This window comes from Megalops cyprinoides, chromosome 2, assembly GCF_013368585.1.
Source record: "Megalops cyprinoides isolate fMegCyp1 chromosome 2, fMegCyp1.pri, whole genome shotgun sequence".
Taxonomy (NCBI): Eukaryota; Metazoa; Chordata; class Actinopteri; order Elopiformes; family Megalopidae; genus Megalops; species Megalops cyprinoides.
Genome location: NC_050584.1, coordinates 68,363,324 through 68,377,144, shown reverse-complemented (window position 1 = coordinate 68,377,144; position 13,821 = coordinate 68,363,324). Strand labels below are relative to the sequence as shown.

Sequence of the window (13,821 nt, the reverse complement as noted above, 5' to 3'; positions counted from 1 at the left end):
TACAAGATAAAAACAATAGCGGATTAAAACGATCCGCATCGCATGACACTTGGTGCCAGATTAAATCAAAACAGAGTTCGGGATTAGGGCTCTGATGCAGATGGGTTGACAGAGTCTCTCTGGGATCAACTCACCAGCCTGGATACGGAGGGAAGAGCTGTCTATCAGTCAGCTTATATCTCCCTGTGTTTCCCTGTATCACTGTGTCTGCAATTACATTTACGTTTATTCATATACAAGTGAGGTAGAGTGCAACACAAGCAAAAACCATAAGGAGTCAACAATAATAGAAGCGCTGCATGACCAGGTTTCAATGGTTGGCCAGACAAGGTACAAACTAGCTGGTGTCTCCCTGCGTTTCTGCGTCTCTCGGTGTCTCTCTGCGTTTCTGCGTCTCTCGGTGTCTCCCTGCGTCTCTTGGTGTCTCCCTGTGTTTCTGTGTCTCTCGGTGTCTCCCTGCGTTTCTGCGTCTCTCGGTGTCTCCCTGCGTCTCTCGGTGTCTCCCTGTGTCTCTTGGTGTCTCCCTGTGTTTCTGCGTCTCTCGGTGTCTCCCTGCGTCTCTCGGTGTCTCCCTGTGTCTCTCGGTGTCTCCCTGCGTTTCTGTGTCTCTCGGTGTCTCCTTGCGTTTCTGCGTCTCTCGGTGTCTCCCGGTGTCTCCCTGTGTTTCTGCGTCTCTCGGTGTCTCCCTGTGTCTCTCGGTGTCTCCCTGCGTTTCTGTGTCTCTCGGTGTCTCTCTGTGTTTCTGCGTCTCTCGGTGTCTCTCTGTGTTTCTGCGTCTCTCGGTGTCTCCCTGCGTCTCTTGGTGTCTCCCTGTGTTTCTGTGTCTCTCGGTGTCTCCCTGCGTTTCTGCGTCTCTCGGTGTCTCCCTGGCATCTCTCGGTGTCTCCCTGCGTTTCTGTGTCTCTCGGTGTCTCCTTGCGTTTCTGCGTCTCTCGGTGTCTCCCGGTGTCTCCCTGTGTTTCTGCGTCTCTCGGTGTCTCCCTGTGTCTCTCGGTGTCTCTCTGTGTTTCTGCGTCTCTCGGTGTCTCCCTGCGTCTCTCGGTGTCTCCCTGTGTTTCTGCGTCTCTCGGTGTCTCCCTGCGTTTCTGCGTCTCTCGGTGTCTCCCTGCGTCTCTCGGTGTCTCCCTGCGTCTCTCGGTGTCTCCCTGCGTTTCTGTGTCTCTCGGTGTCTCCCTGTGTTTCTGCGTCTCTCGGTGTCTCCCTGCGTTTCTGTGTCTCTCTGTGTCTCCCTGTGTTTCTGCATCTCTCGGTGTCTCCCTGGCGTCTCTCGGTGTCTCCCTGGCGTCTCTCGGTGTCTCCCTGCGTTTCTGTGTCTCTCGGTGTCTCCCTGTGTTTCTGCATCTCTCGGTGTCTCCCTGCGTTTCTGTGTCTCTCGGTGTCTCCCTGCGTCTCTCGGTGTCTCCCTGCGTTTCTGTGTCTCTCTGTGTCTCCCTGCGTTTCTGCGTCTCTCGGTGTCTCCCTGCGTTTTTGCGTCTCTCGGTGTCTCCCTGCATTTCTGCATCTCTCGGTGTCTCTCTGGCGTCTCTCGGTGTCTCCCTGCGTTTCTGCGTCTCTCGGTGTCTCCCTGCATCTCTCGGTGTCTCCCTGCGTTTCTGTGTCTCTCGGTGTCTCCCTGCGTCTCTCGGTATCTCCCTGCGTCTCTCGGTGTCTCCCTGTGTCTCTCGGTATCTCCCTGCGTCTCTCGGTGTCTCCCTGCGTCTCTCGGTGTCTCCCTGCGTTTCTGTGTCTCTCGGTGACTCCCTGTGTCTCTCGGTGTCTCCCTGCGTCTCTCGGTATCTCCCTGCGTCTCTCGGTGTCTCCCTGTGTCTCTCGGTGTCTCCCTGCGTCTCTCGGTGTCTCCCTGCGTCTCTCGGTGTCTCCCTGCGTTTCTGTGTCTCTCGGTGACTCCCTGCGTCTCTCGGTGTCTCCCTGCGTCTCTCGGTGTCTCCCTGCGTTTCTGCGTCTCTCGGTGTCTCCCTGCGTCTCTCGGTGTCTCCCTGTGTTTCTGTGTCTCTCGGTGTCTCCCTGCGTCTCTCGGTGTCTCCCTGCGTTTCTGCGTCTCTCGGTGTCTCCCTGCGTCTCTCGGTGTCTCCCTGCGTCTCTCGGTGTCTCCCTGCGTTTCTGCATCTCTCGGTGTCTCCCTGCGTCTCTCGGTGTCTCCCTGCGTTTCTGCATCTCTCGGTGTCTCCCTGCGTCTCTCGGTGTCTCCCTGTGTTTCTGTGACTCTCGGTGTCTCCCTGCGTCTCTCGGTGTCTCCCTGCGTTTCTGTGTCTCTCGGTGTCTCCCTGCGTTTCTGCGTCTCTCGGTGTCTCCCTGTGTTTCTGTGTCTCTCGGTGTCTCCCTGTGTTTCTGCATCTCTCGGTGTCTCCCTGTATTTCTGTGTCTCTCGGTGTCTCTCTGTGTTTCTGCGTTTCTCGGTGTCTCCCTGTGTCTCTCGGTGTCTCCCTGTGTCTCTCGGTATCTCCCTGCGTCTCTCGGTGTCTCCCTGCGTTTCTCTGTGTCTCCCTGTGTCTCTCGGTGTCTCCCTGCGTTTCTGCGTCTCTCTGTGTCTCCCTGCGTCTCTCAGTGTCTCCCTGCGTTTCTGTGACTCCCGGTGTCTGCCTGCGTCTCTCGGTGTCTCCCTGTGTTTCTGCGTCTCTCTGTGTCTCCCTGCGTTTCTGCGTCTCTCGGTGTCTCCCTGCGTTTCTGCGTCTCTCGGTGTCTCCCTGCGTCTCTCGGTGTCTCCCTGCGTCTCTTGGTGTCTCCCTGTGTTTCTGCGTCTCTCGGTGTCTCCCTGCGTCTCTTGGTGTCTCCCTGGCGTCTCTCGGTGTCTCCCTGTGTCTCTCGGTGTCTCCCTGCGTTTCTGCGTCTCTCGGTGTCTCCCTGCGTCTCTCGGTGTCTCCCTGGGTCTCTCGGTGTCTCCCTGCGTTTCTGCATCTCTCGGTGTCTCCCTGCGTCTCTCGGTGTCTCCCTGGGTCTCTCGGTGTCTCCCTGCGTTTCTGTGTCTCTTGGTGTCTCCCTGCGTCTCTGCGTCTCTCGGTGTCTCCCTGCGTTTCTGCGTCTCTCGGTGTCTCCCTGCGTCTCTCGGTGTCTCCCTGGGTCTCTCGGTGTCTCCCTGTGTTTCTGTGTCTCTCGGTGTCTCCCCGGGTCTCTCGGTGTCTCCCTGTGTTTCTGTGTCTCCCTGTGCTCCCTTGTCTGTCTGTTTCTCCCAGTGTTGCTATATATTCCTGTCTTTCTGAACTGCCTGTGTGTCCTTACAGTATGCGCCTGGGTCACTCCTCTGTCTGCCTCTGTCTGTCTCTCTCTCTGCCTCTCTGCACTGTCTGCCGTTCGCAGGTCTCCCTGTCCAGCTTCGGCCTGTTTGTCCTGATGCATGATGGGAATGTTCTCACGGCCTCCCAGGTGTTCACCTCGGTCTGCCTGTTCGGGCTCCTGCGCCCTGCACTGCTGGAGATCCCAGCCTTGAGCAGGCTCCTTAGCCAGGTAACGTAGTGTGCACCTGCTCACCTGTGCATGAGCAGAGGTGATCAGGTAAAACTGACACAGGTGGGAAGGCCCAATTCCAGCACTTCCAAAGGCTTCTAGCTTTGACAGTCAGTCAATCCTCCTGTCAATCATCAGAAACACATGGCAGACTTCACACACACAAAGTGTCACTTTAACAGGCCAGACGGGTGATCTATGAAACTGAAGCTACATTCAAATCCACCATATAGCCGGCCAATCAGCAGCTCTTATTTCAGCACTTTTCCCAAATTCAAAGAACGCCAGTACACCATGTGACGTGCCAGTGTGAAATTATGTAAATGATATACATTTTGAAAGTGTTGCTGGGTGGCAGAGGAATATCTCAGAGGGGTTTTGTTCTGACACAATGTGCTGTAGGAGAGACGTTTATAACATAATGAAGAAGGATGAGGACTGTCCATCTTAGGTAGTCATTTTCAAAATTTCTGTTCTTTGAATTTCAAAAACCCCACAAAATTTACAATCCAGCAAAGTTTCATGAGTCTTCTGTGTGTCATACTGTTTTAGACTAATAGTTTTGGAGTGAAGTTTTCTGTAAAATGGCAGACAATTTTAATTGTTCATCCCAAAGACAATACTAATTGCAGTAACATCAATACTCTCTCCAGTAAAAAGCTCATCTTTAATTCCACTAAACCCCTACTATGGTTGGGTTCTGAACACAGAACAGAGCCTCCGTTCACAAGCACAGATACATTGCAAATGGCTGTGTGATGTGGCCACATTATCCATTACTATGACATGTGATCTAGTGATGGGCATGGTGTCTGCTCTCACCTGTCGCAGGTGAAACTGTCGCTGAGGAGGCTGGAGGACTACCTGCATGCAGAGGAGCTGAAACCAGACCCCACTCACTTCAACTGCAGTGGAGGTAACCGGGCAGTAGGGGGCAGTACTTACACAGATCACACAGGAGACTAGCTGCTGAATGTTTGAGTAGTGCTGGGGTTAAAATCATAAAGGAACAATGCTATAATGAAGTGCATGTGTGTGTGTCTTTTCTTGTTGCAGATATGATGATTGTACTATGATTTTCTATAGATTTAATATTTCAAATGATACAAATAGTAATTTTCGCATCGGTCTATATGGATGCAGAAAAGGACAATGCTTTTTTATATTAATACTGCTGCTAATGCTACTACTGTTGTGTTTTGTGTCTTGGTGTGTTTTGCATATTGTTAGATGTGAAGACTTTAGATTATTTAGATCCTTACGTCTATGAAGTAGGTAAATCTATACATATATGTATGTATATATATATATAAATATATATATATATATATATATATATATATATATATATATATATATAATATGTATATTTACCCAGAACCTGTGCGAGGAAGCAGAGAACTCAAGACTACAGGGTCACCATCACACACACTTTCTCTCCCTTCATCTCTCCTTTACTCCCTCTATTTCTCTTTTCCTCCATTACATTTCATTACATTATTGGCATTTGGCAGACGCTCTTCTCCAGAGCGACTTACATCAATTACAGGTTGTTACAATTTTATCAATTCATACAGCTGGATATTTACTGAGGCAATTGTGGGTTAAGTACCTCGCCCAAGGGTACAGCAGCAGTGCCCCCCGTGGGGAATCAAACTGGCAACCTCTTGGTTGCTACAGTGCTGCCCCAAAAATGTGTTCCCATACCGGGAGTCGAACCCGGGCCGCCTGGGTGAAAACCAGGAATCCTAACCGCTAGACCATATGGGAGGTCTCTCCTTTCTTTTATTTCTCTCCTTTTCCCTCTTTCTCACTGAGGCCTGATGTGGGTGTTGTCCCTGTATTTCTCTCATTAAGGCCTGATGTGGGTGTTGTCCCTGCATTAAGTGATTTTGAGAGTTCATCCACCGACATTAAGCTCCTCGTGACACTGTTACTTTTTAATCTCTTGCAGGTGATGTGATGGACCAGAGCCCCCCTGCTTTCATGGAGAGCTCAGACGGGTAGGTGTGCAGTCCTTTCTGGTCAGGGTCAAGGATCACATACCCTAGCTGAATCCCCCATTACATGGCAAATATGATGTTTTCTATATCCACACTGTATAAGTTCATGTATTTTCTGTGTGCAATTGAAGCCCACACCCAGCCTGGCTAAACGCAGGATCAGTTTGAGATCTGTGTGATGGCAGGTATAACCCAGCGTCCCTGGGTATGCTTGTGGGACGGAAGCCAGCGTTATCTCAGAGATCTGATTGGTACACAGTTTAGCAGCAGCGGTCTGAGGACGCTTCTCTCCTGCATGTCGGGTTGAAGGCCATGTACAGGTTGAGTGGACTCATGCACAGACTGACCTCTAGGGGGCGGAGGTCTCAGTACAGGGGCAGGGCGCAGGCTTATTAAAATGATGCAGTTTATTCCACAGTACAGCACTAAGAGCATTACTCATTTCGGAGTCGGATTTAAATGTTGTCTGAGCTTCTCTTTATCAGTTCATCAGCGTTCATCCACAGAGAGATCAGCTCAGGACACACCTGAAGCCACCTGCTGCCCCTGTGTGCTCTCACACACACACACGCACACACTCGCACATGCACACACACACACACACACACTCACACACACACACACACACAAATACACTCACACACACACACACACACACACACACACACACACACACACACTCATGCTTGTTGTGGTTTCCCACAGGGCCCCTGCAGAGTCAGAGATCCTGAGAACGCCTGAGCTTGTGGCTGCAGGAAGTGTGAGTGCAGCCCTCTGACCTGAGATCAGTAATGAAACAGCAACATTCCTCAAGTTCCACATACGCTCTAGTTTACAAAGGCAAAGTTTCCTCTGACCGTGAGAACAGTCGTGGGCTCTGGGTCAGGTTGTAGACCTGTCCAGCAGGGGGCACACTTGGGCATCAAATTGAATGACACAACAAAATGGGAGGTTTCAATGCGGCATTACATTATATTTCAACATTTCATGAATCAGCTGCATGATTAATTTCTGACTGGCATACATTAATCATTTCCTGTAGTTCCAGAGTAGTGGCGCTCTCCACTGTTGAGCTAGGCCTAGGCTGGAGCTGGAGTCCAGGCCAGCTGCTGCATTACCCGGAACTGCAGCTGCAGCACATGATGTCAGCCGCATTCGTAAGGCCTGCGTCGTTACCGAAACTGCAAGCACGCAGCGTCTCCGATGGCAGTGGCTTCATGCAACAAAAATGATCATGGAGAACCGCAGGAAACATTTAAGATTATATGAGCAAGCCTCCCACCAGCTATACAGTTTCAAAGGGGTATAATGAGCCAGCCTGGTTCCAGCTCTGCAGTGGGAAAGGGGTATAATGAGCCAGCCTGGTTCCAGCTCTACAGTGGGAAAGGGGTATAGTGAGCCAGCCTGGTTCCAGCTCTACAGTGGGAAAGGGGTATAGTGAGCCAGCCTGGTTCCAGCTTTATAGTGGAAACCCCCATGGAGTAACATATTTCATAGCAATGCTATACCAAGGCTCACCTGAGTCACATACTCAGGTGACAGGTGTGAAGGTGATAGTGTGCGGATCAGTCACGCGTCTGGGTCCCTCTCTCCCACAGACGAATGAGGCGGGGTTGAGGCGGTACCTGTGGGCGCTGGGCTGGCCCTGGGCCCTGCTGGCCGGGGTGACCCGGCTGGGTGAGAGCCTGCTGTCGGTGGGTCAGGACGGGCTTCTGAGGGCGTGGACGTCTGAGGCCAAGCTGGTCCAGGGCCTGGAAGAGTGGAGGCAGCTTCGGGACTCACGCCTCTCTGTCTACGCCCTCACGGGTCTCCTGCAGGGTACGGTGTCCAAGCATCACAGCAGAGCGCAGTAACTTACAGACAGGGTGTGTGTGTCTGCGTGAGAGAGTGCATATATGTACATGTAAATATATACAGTATGTATATATGGTATATGTATGTATATATATATATATATATATATATATATATATATATATATATATATGTGTGTGTGTGTGTATGTGTATGTGACTGTGTGTTTCTGGGTGTGTGAGTGTGTGTGTATGTGACTGTGTGTTTATGTGATAGTGTGTGTTTATGTGTGTGTGTGTGTGATTGTGTGTGTGTGTTTATGTGAGCGTGTGTGTTTACGTGAGCGTGTGTGTGTGTGTGTGTGTGTGTGTGTGTGTGTGTTTATTGCAGCTGTGCTGGTGTGCTGCGGGGCGTGTGTTCTCACCCTGGGGAACCTGAGAGCTTCTCGGATCCTGCACCGGCAGCTGTTAGCCAGCCTCCTCCACCTGCCCCTGCACCTCCTCCAGAACCTGCCGCTGGAACAGGTGCTGCGCAGGTTCACACAGGTGAGCTTTAATCAGACCGCCTCACCACTGCTGTGCACCTGAATCAGTGCGCCTGTATATGTGCACCTGAATCAGTGCGCCTGTATATGTGCACCTGAATCAGTGCGCCTGTATATGTGCACCTGAATCAGTGCGCCTGTATATGTGCACCTGAATCAGTGCACCTGTATATGTGCACCTGAATCAGTGCGCCTGTATATGTGCACCTGAATCAGTGCGCCTGTATATGTGCACCTGAATCAGTGCGCCTGTATATGTGCACCTGAATCAGTGCGCCTGTATATGTGCACCTGAATCAGTGCGCCTGTATATGTGCACCTGAATCAGTGCGCCTGTATATGTGCACCTGAATCAGTGCGCCTGTATATGTGCACCTGAATCAGTGCGCCTGTATATGTGCACCTGAATCAGTGCGCCTGTATATGTGCACCTGAATCAGTGCGCCTGTATATGTGCACCTGAATCAGTGCGCCTGTATATGTGCACCTGAATCAGTGCGCCTGTATATGTGCACCTGAATCAGTGCGCCTGTATATGTGCAGCTGAATCAGTGCGCCTGTATATGTGCAGCTGAATCAGTGCGCCTGTATATGTGCAGCTGAATCAGTGCGCCTGTATATGTGCAGCTGAATCAGTGCACCTGTATATGTGCACCTGAATCAGTGCGCCTGTATATGTGCACCTGAATCAGTGCACCTGTATATGTGCAGCTGAATCAGTGCGCCTGTATATGTGCACCTGAATCAGTGCGCCTGTATATGTGCAGCTGAATCAGTGCGCCTGTATATGTGCACCTGAATCAGTGCGCCTGTATATGTGCACCTGAATCAGTGCGCCTGTATATGTGCACCTGAATCAGTGCGCCTGTATATGTGCACCTGAATCAGTGCGCCTGTATATGTGCACCTGAATCAGTGCGCCTGTATATGTGCACCTGAATCAGTGCGCCTGTATATGTGCACCTGAATCAGTGCGCCTGTATATGTGCACCTGAATCAGTGCGCCTGTATATGTGCACCTGAATCAGTGCGCCTGTATATGTGCACCTGAATCAGTGCGCCTGTATATGTGCAGCTGAATCAGTGCGCCTGTATATGTGCAGCTGAATCAGTGCGCCTGTATATGTGCACCTGAATCAGTGCGCCTGTATATGTGCACCTGAATCAGTGCGCCTGTATATGTGCACCTGAATCAGTGCACCTGTATATGTGCAGCTGAATCAGTGCACCTGTATATGTGCACCTGTACATACACAGAGCAGCCCTGCTACTGCCCACCTGTGTCTGCAGGACGTGCATGTGATTGGGAAGCACATCCACCTCCACCTGCACACCTGGCTCACCTGTGTGCTGGAGATTGTGGGGACCATGCTGGTCGTCTCCTTCTTCATCCCCGTCTTCCTCCTCACCTTGCCTCCTCTGGCGCTGTTCTTGCAGGTCATCCAGGTACTGCAGGCGTCACCAGGGAAACCCAGAGTCTCCTTTTCAAATAAGGCCACTTTTAACTATTAAATGCTTTTAAAGTTTTCATATGGTTCTCACTGTTCCTCTTAAGGTGATGATTAAGGTGAACTTTTATATGTTCCACTGACATGGATAATTTTGGAAAATTGGTATTATCATCTTCTTCATGTTTAATGCTAGGGCCCATGGTTTACAGCCCTTGTTCTGAAGAGACAGCAGAACCACATCATCTGAGTATCATTTCTTTATCCTTTCCCCCTCTTCCTCTCAGGCGTACTACACACCTGTGGCCACACGGCTTCGGTCTCTGGAGCTGGACTCACATTCTCTGGCCGTCTCTCTCTTCCGAGAGACGGTCTGTGGTGCTGTCACCATCCGAGCCTTTGGCCACCAGGACCACACCCGAGCACGATACCGCCATGCCCTGGACGAGAGGCTCCTGTGCCACTACAACTGCCACCTGGTGGACAGGTGAGGGGACAGCCCAACATCACAAACCCCGTCCAGCTTACACTGTGCACTGAGAGCATGGCCGATAGGCTCAGAGGTTAGAGTTACTGATCCCTATGTGTGTGTGTGTGTGTGAATGTGTGTGTGTGCCTGTGTGTGTGTGTGCGTGTGTGTGTGCGCCTGTGTGTGTGCGTGTGTGTGTGCGCCTGTGTGTGCGCGCCTGTGTGTGTGTGTGTGTGTGTGTGTGTGTGTGTGTGTGTGTGTGTGTGTGTGTGTGTGTGCGTGTGTGTGTGTGTGTGTGTGTGCGTGCACGCGTGTGTGTGTCTCTGCAGGTGGATGGAAACATGGCTGGAGATAGCGGGTGCAGTTCTGCTCTTCCTGGTCACTCTGTTGCTCATGGAGAGTCGGCACATGCTGGATTCTGGGGCTGTGGCGCTGGCACTGGTGTACACACTCACCGTGAGTCCTAATCTCACACACACACACACACACTCACACAGGCACACACACACACACACACATTCACCGTGAGTCCTAATCTCACACACACACACTCACCGTGAGTCCTAATCTCACACACACACTCACACACACACACACACACACACACTCACCGTGAGTCCTAATCTCACACACACACACACACTCACACACACATACATACACACACACACTCACACGCACACACACACACACACACTCACACACACACACTCACACACACACACTCACTCACGCACACACTCACTCACACACACACATACACTCACACACACATACATACACGCATACACTCACAAACACACACACATACACAAGAGAATAATATTGTTTGTGATGTGGAGTTCAGTGATGGCATAAGATAAGAATCACAATGCTTGTAAAAATAATGATGATGATGATGCTGATGGTGATGATGATAGTGATAGTGATGATGAACATGACCATGGACGTTTCTAGCTGTTGAAAAGATCAGGGGCTAAATCAGGTTTGCCTGGGGCTCGTCTCTTTTATTGAAGGGAAATCGGCATCGGTAGGTTGGGGAGGGTTATATCTACCTTTATAATAAATAAATATTATCACACCTTCGGACGCTGCAAGTCAAGTTCTGCTCTGTTACACAGCCTGTCTGTTGTTTTGCTATAAACACCTCCTTTTTCAGGGCAAAAATATTCGGGGCTATAGCCCCTAATGATCGGACTTAACGACACCACTGAACATGACTATGATGTAAGTTATAACTGTGATGGAAGTGATGGAAATTATGACTGCGATGACACTGACCGTGATGCCTTCCCAGGTGACAGAGACTCTAAAGCTCGGCATGCACGCTTCCTGTGAGGTGGAGAATAACACCGGGGCAATCAGAAGAGTCTCTGAGTACACAGGCATGGAGACAGAGGTACAACCCTGTTACACAGAGGCACAGCCCTGTTAGAGAGAGACACAGCTCTGTTAGAGAGAGACACAGCTCTGTTAGAGAGAAGTATAGCTCTGTTAGAGAGACACAGCTCTGTTAGAGAGAGGTACAGCTCTGTTAGAGAGACACAGCTCTGTTAGAGAGAGGCACAGCTCTGTTAGAGAGAAGTATAGCTCTGTTAGAGAGACACAGCTCTGTTAGAGAGAGACACGGCTCTGTTAGAGAGACACGGCTCTGTTAGAGAGACACAGCTCTGTTAGAGAGAGACACAGCTCTGTTAGAGAGAGGCACAGCTCTGTTAGAGAGAGGCACAGCTCTGTTAGAGAGAGACAGCTCTGTTAGAGAGACACAGCTCTGTTAGAGAGAGACACAGCTCTGTTAGAGAGAGACACAGCTCTGTTAGAGAGACACAGCTCTGTTAGAGAGAAGTATAGCTCTGTTAGAGAGACACAGCTCTGTTAGAGAGAGAGACAGCTCTGTTAGAGAGAGGCACAGCTCTGTTAGAGAGAGACACAGCTCTGTTAGAGAGACACAGCTCTGTTAGAGAGGTGCACAGCCTTCCTAAACACTCCCCCACCACCTCCCTGCCCAATGGTGAATGCAGGCTCCATGGACACTGCCGTACAGACTGCCCCCCGGGTGGCCCAAGCAGGGTGTGATCGAGTTCCAGAATTACCAAGCTGAACAGCAGAACAGGCAATCAGAGCCTGTACTGAGAGAAGTGTCCTTCTGCACCCGGGGGAGAGAGAAGGTGTGCGTGTATGTACATGTGTGAGAGTTAGTGTGTGTGTGTGTGTGTGTGTGTGTGTGTGTGTGCTTGATTGTGTGCGGTGTGTGTTTGTATTATTCATTCATTTGTGCACACTGTAGTGTGGGTGTGGCTTACTGTATGATGGGTGGGGTATGCTGTATGGTGAGTGTGGCTTACTGTAGGGTGGGTGTAGTTTACTGTTGGTGGGGGGGTATGCTGTATGGTGAGTGTCGATTACTGCGGGATGGGTGTGGTTTGCTGTAAGGTGGGTATGGTTTACTGTAGAATGGGTGTGGTTTACTGTGGGTTGGGTGAGGTTTACTGTATGGTGGGTGTGATTTACTGCTGGGTGGGTGTGGCTTACTGTATGGTGGGTGGGATTTACTGCTGGGTGGGTGTGGCTTACTGTATGGTGGGTGTGGTGTACAGAGGTGGATCAGTTGGTCACTGCTGTTGCTTGGATACAGGTGGGTGTGGTGGGCAGGCCCGGTGCGGGGCATTGGACCCTCTCCAGCTGCCTGTTTCGAATGGTGGAGCGCAGCGCCGGTGCTGTTCTGATTGACGGGGTCGACATTGTCAGCGTGGGCTTGCACCAGCTGCGCAGGCAACTCAGCATCGTTCCACAGGTGAGCGGAATCCAGAAAACACCTGCATTCACCTTCCTAACACGTTTTCCCAAGCACTGTCCGCCCCTGGCTTGTCTAAGCTCAACACTGTTCATATCTGAACATATCAGGCCTACTCCACTGAGTGCATTGATACAGAACACCGTTTTCTAGAGTGTGAGGTCACTGCGGTCCCTGAGCTGAAGTTATTGCTCCCTCCCTGTGGAACAGGACCCAGTGCTGTTCCCTGGCTCCTTACGAGAGAACCTGGACCCACTGGGCCAGCACACAGACCCACAGGTATGGCTGGCCCTGGAGCTGTGTCACCTGCAGGAGCAGATAAGCTCACTGCCAGGCCAGCTGCTTCACCCACTGCAAGAGGGCAGGGCCCACCTCAGGTGAGCTCTGCTAAGTGACAGGTGTGTAGGGGACAGGTGTAAAGGGATCAGGTGTGTAGGGGACAGGTGTAAAGGGATCAGGTGTGTAGGGGACAGGTTTAAAGGGATCAGGTTTTGGGTTGGATTCACAGTGAGTAAGGATTCATAGAATGCTTAACTTCCTAACTCTGGCTCACACTCACACACACACACACACGCACACACACACACACACACACACACACGCACACACACACACACACACGCGCGCAGCACAGGACAGAGGAGGCTGGTGTGCTTGGCTCGGGCCTTGCTGAGGAAGTCCCGAGTCCTGGTCGTGGAGGAGGCCCCGCCCTGCGTTTCCGTGGAGATGGAGCGGCAGCTGCAGCAGGCGGTCGGCAGGGGGTTCACAGGCTGCACGGTGCTGATGGTGGCCCGCCACCCGCAGGCCGTGATTGACTGCGACAGGTGGGTGTGGCCCTGCGACTGAGTGGCCCTGCCTGTGTGTCTCTCTGCGCGGCTCTCACGGCAGGGCTCCGTGTTGATGGCTTGTGTCTCTGGTCCCTGCAGGGTGCTGGTGCTGGATGCTGGCAGAGTGAAGGAGTTCGACAGCCCTTCTAACCTCCTCCAGCAGAGGGGGCTGTTCTACCAGCTGGCATTGGAGGCGGGGCTTATCTCAAGGAAGCAGGGAGGCGGGGACTGAAATGGGGGTGGGGCCCCATGGAGACAGCCCTCTTTTGCACATGGGGGGGATGGAAAGCAGACTCTGCCCAGGCTTATGTCTGGGCCCGTCTCCCTCCCTCCCTCCCTCCCTCAGGCACAGATCACTGCGGTTTCTGTCTGTCCTGCTGTGTCTGCAGACCCCTCTGTACCATCAGCTCTCACAGCCATGATGACATTTCATGTGTCACAGGTGCTACAGAGCAGCTGTGGGCGTGAACAACAGAGCAAAAAGGCCCCATGACGCCACCC

General features: G+C 51.7%; 1 protein-coding gene and 1 non-coding gene across 2 annotated transcripts in view; one reads left to right on the top strand and one right to left on the bottom strand.

Annotated features, from left to right (window-relative positions):
- Positions 1–13,552, top strand: part of abcc13 (ATP-binding cassette, sub-family C (CFTR/MRP), member 13) — a 19,105-nt gene extending 5,553 nt beyond the window's left edge. Inside the window, exons 9-21 of the mRNA XM_036520607.1 lie at positions 3,295–3,441; positions 4,273–4,357; positions 5,396–5,444; positions 6,487–6,601; positions 7,043–7,262; positions 7,629–7,783; positions 9,040–9,228; positions 9,518–9,717; positions 10,029–10,155; positions 12,335–12,493; positions 12,704–12,870; positions 13,123–13,317; positions 13,420–13,552. Coding sequence (XP_036376500.1) covers positions 3,295–3,441; positions 4,273–4,357; positions 5,396–5,444; positions 6,487–6,601; positions 7,043–7,262; positions 7,629–7,783; positions 9,040–9,228; positions 9,518–9,717; positions 10,029–10,155; positions 12,335–12,493; positions 12,704–12,870; positions 13,123–13,317; positions 13,420–13,552 — 1,941 coding nt within the window. The remainder of the gene's footprint in view (positions 1–3,294; positions 3,442–4,272; positions 4,358–5,395; positions 5,445–6,486; positions 6,602–7,042; positions 7,263–7,628; positions 7,784–9,039; positions 9,229–9,517; positions 9,718–10,028; positions 10,156–12,334; positions 12,494–12,703; positions 12,871–13,122; positions 13,318–13,419) is intronic.
- trnae-uuc lies at positions 5,140–5,211 on the bottom strand. Its single transcript has one exon. It is a non-coding gene; the product is annotated as a tRNA-Glu (tRNA).
- Positions 13,553–13,821: the final 269 nt, after the last annotated feature.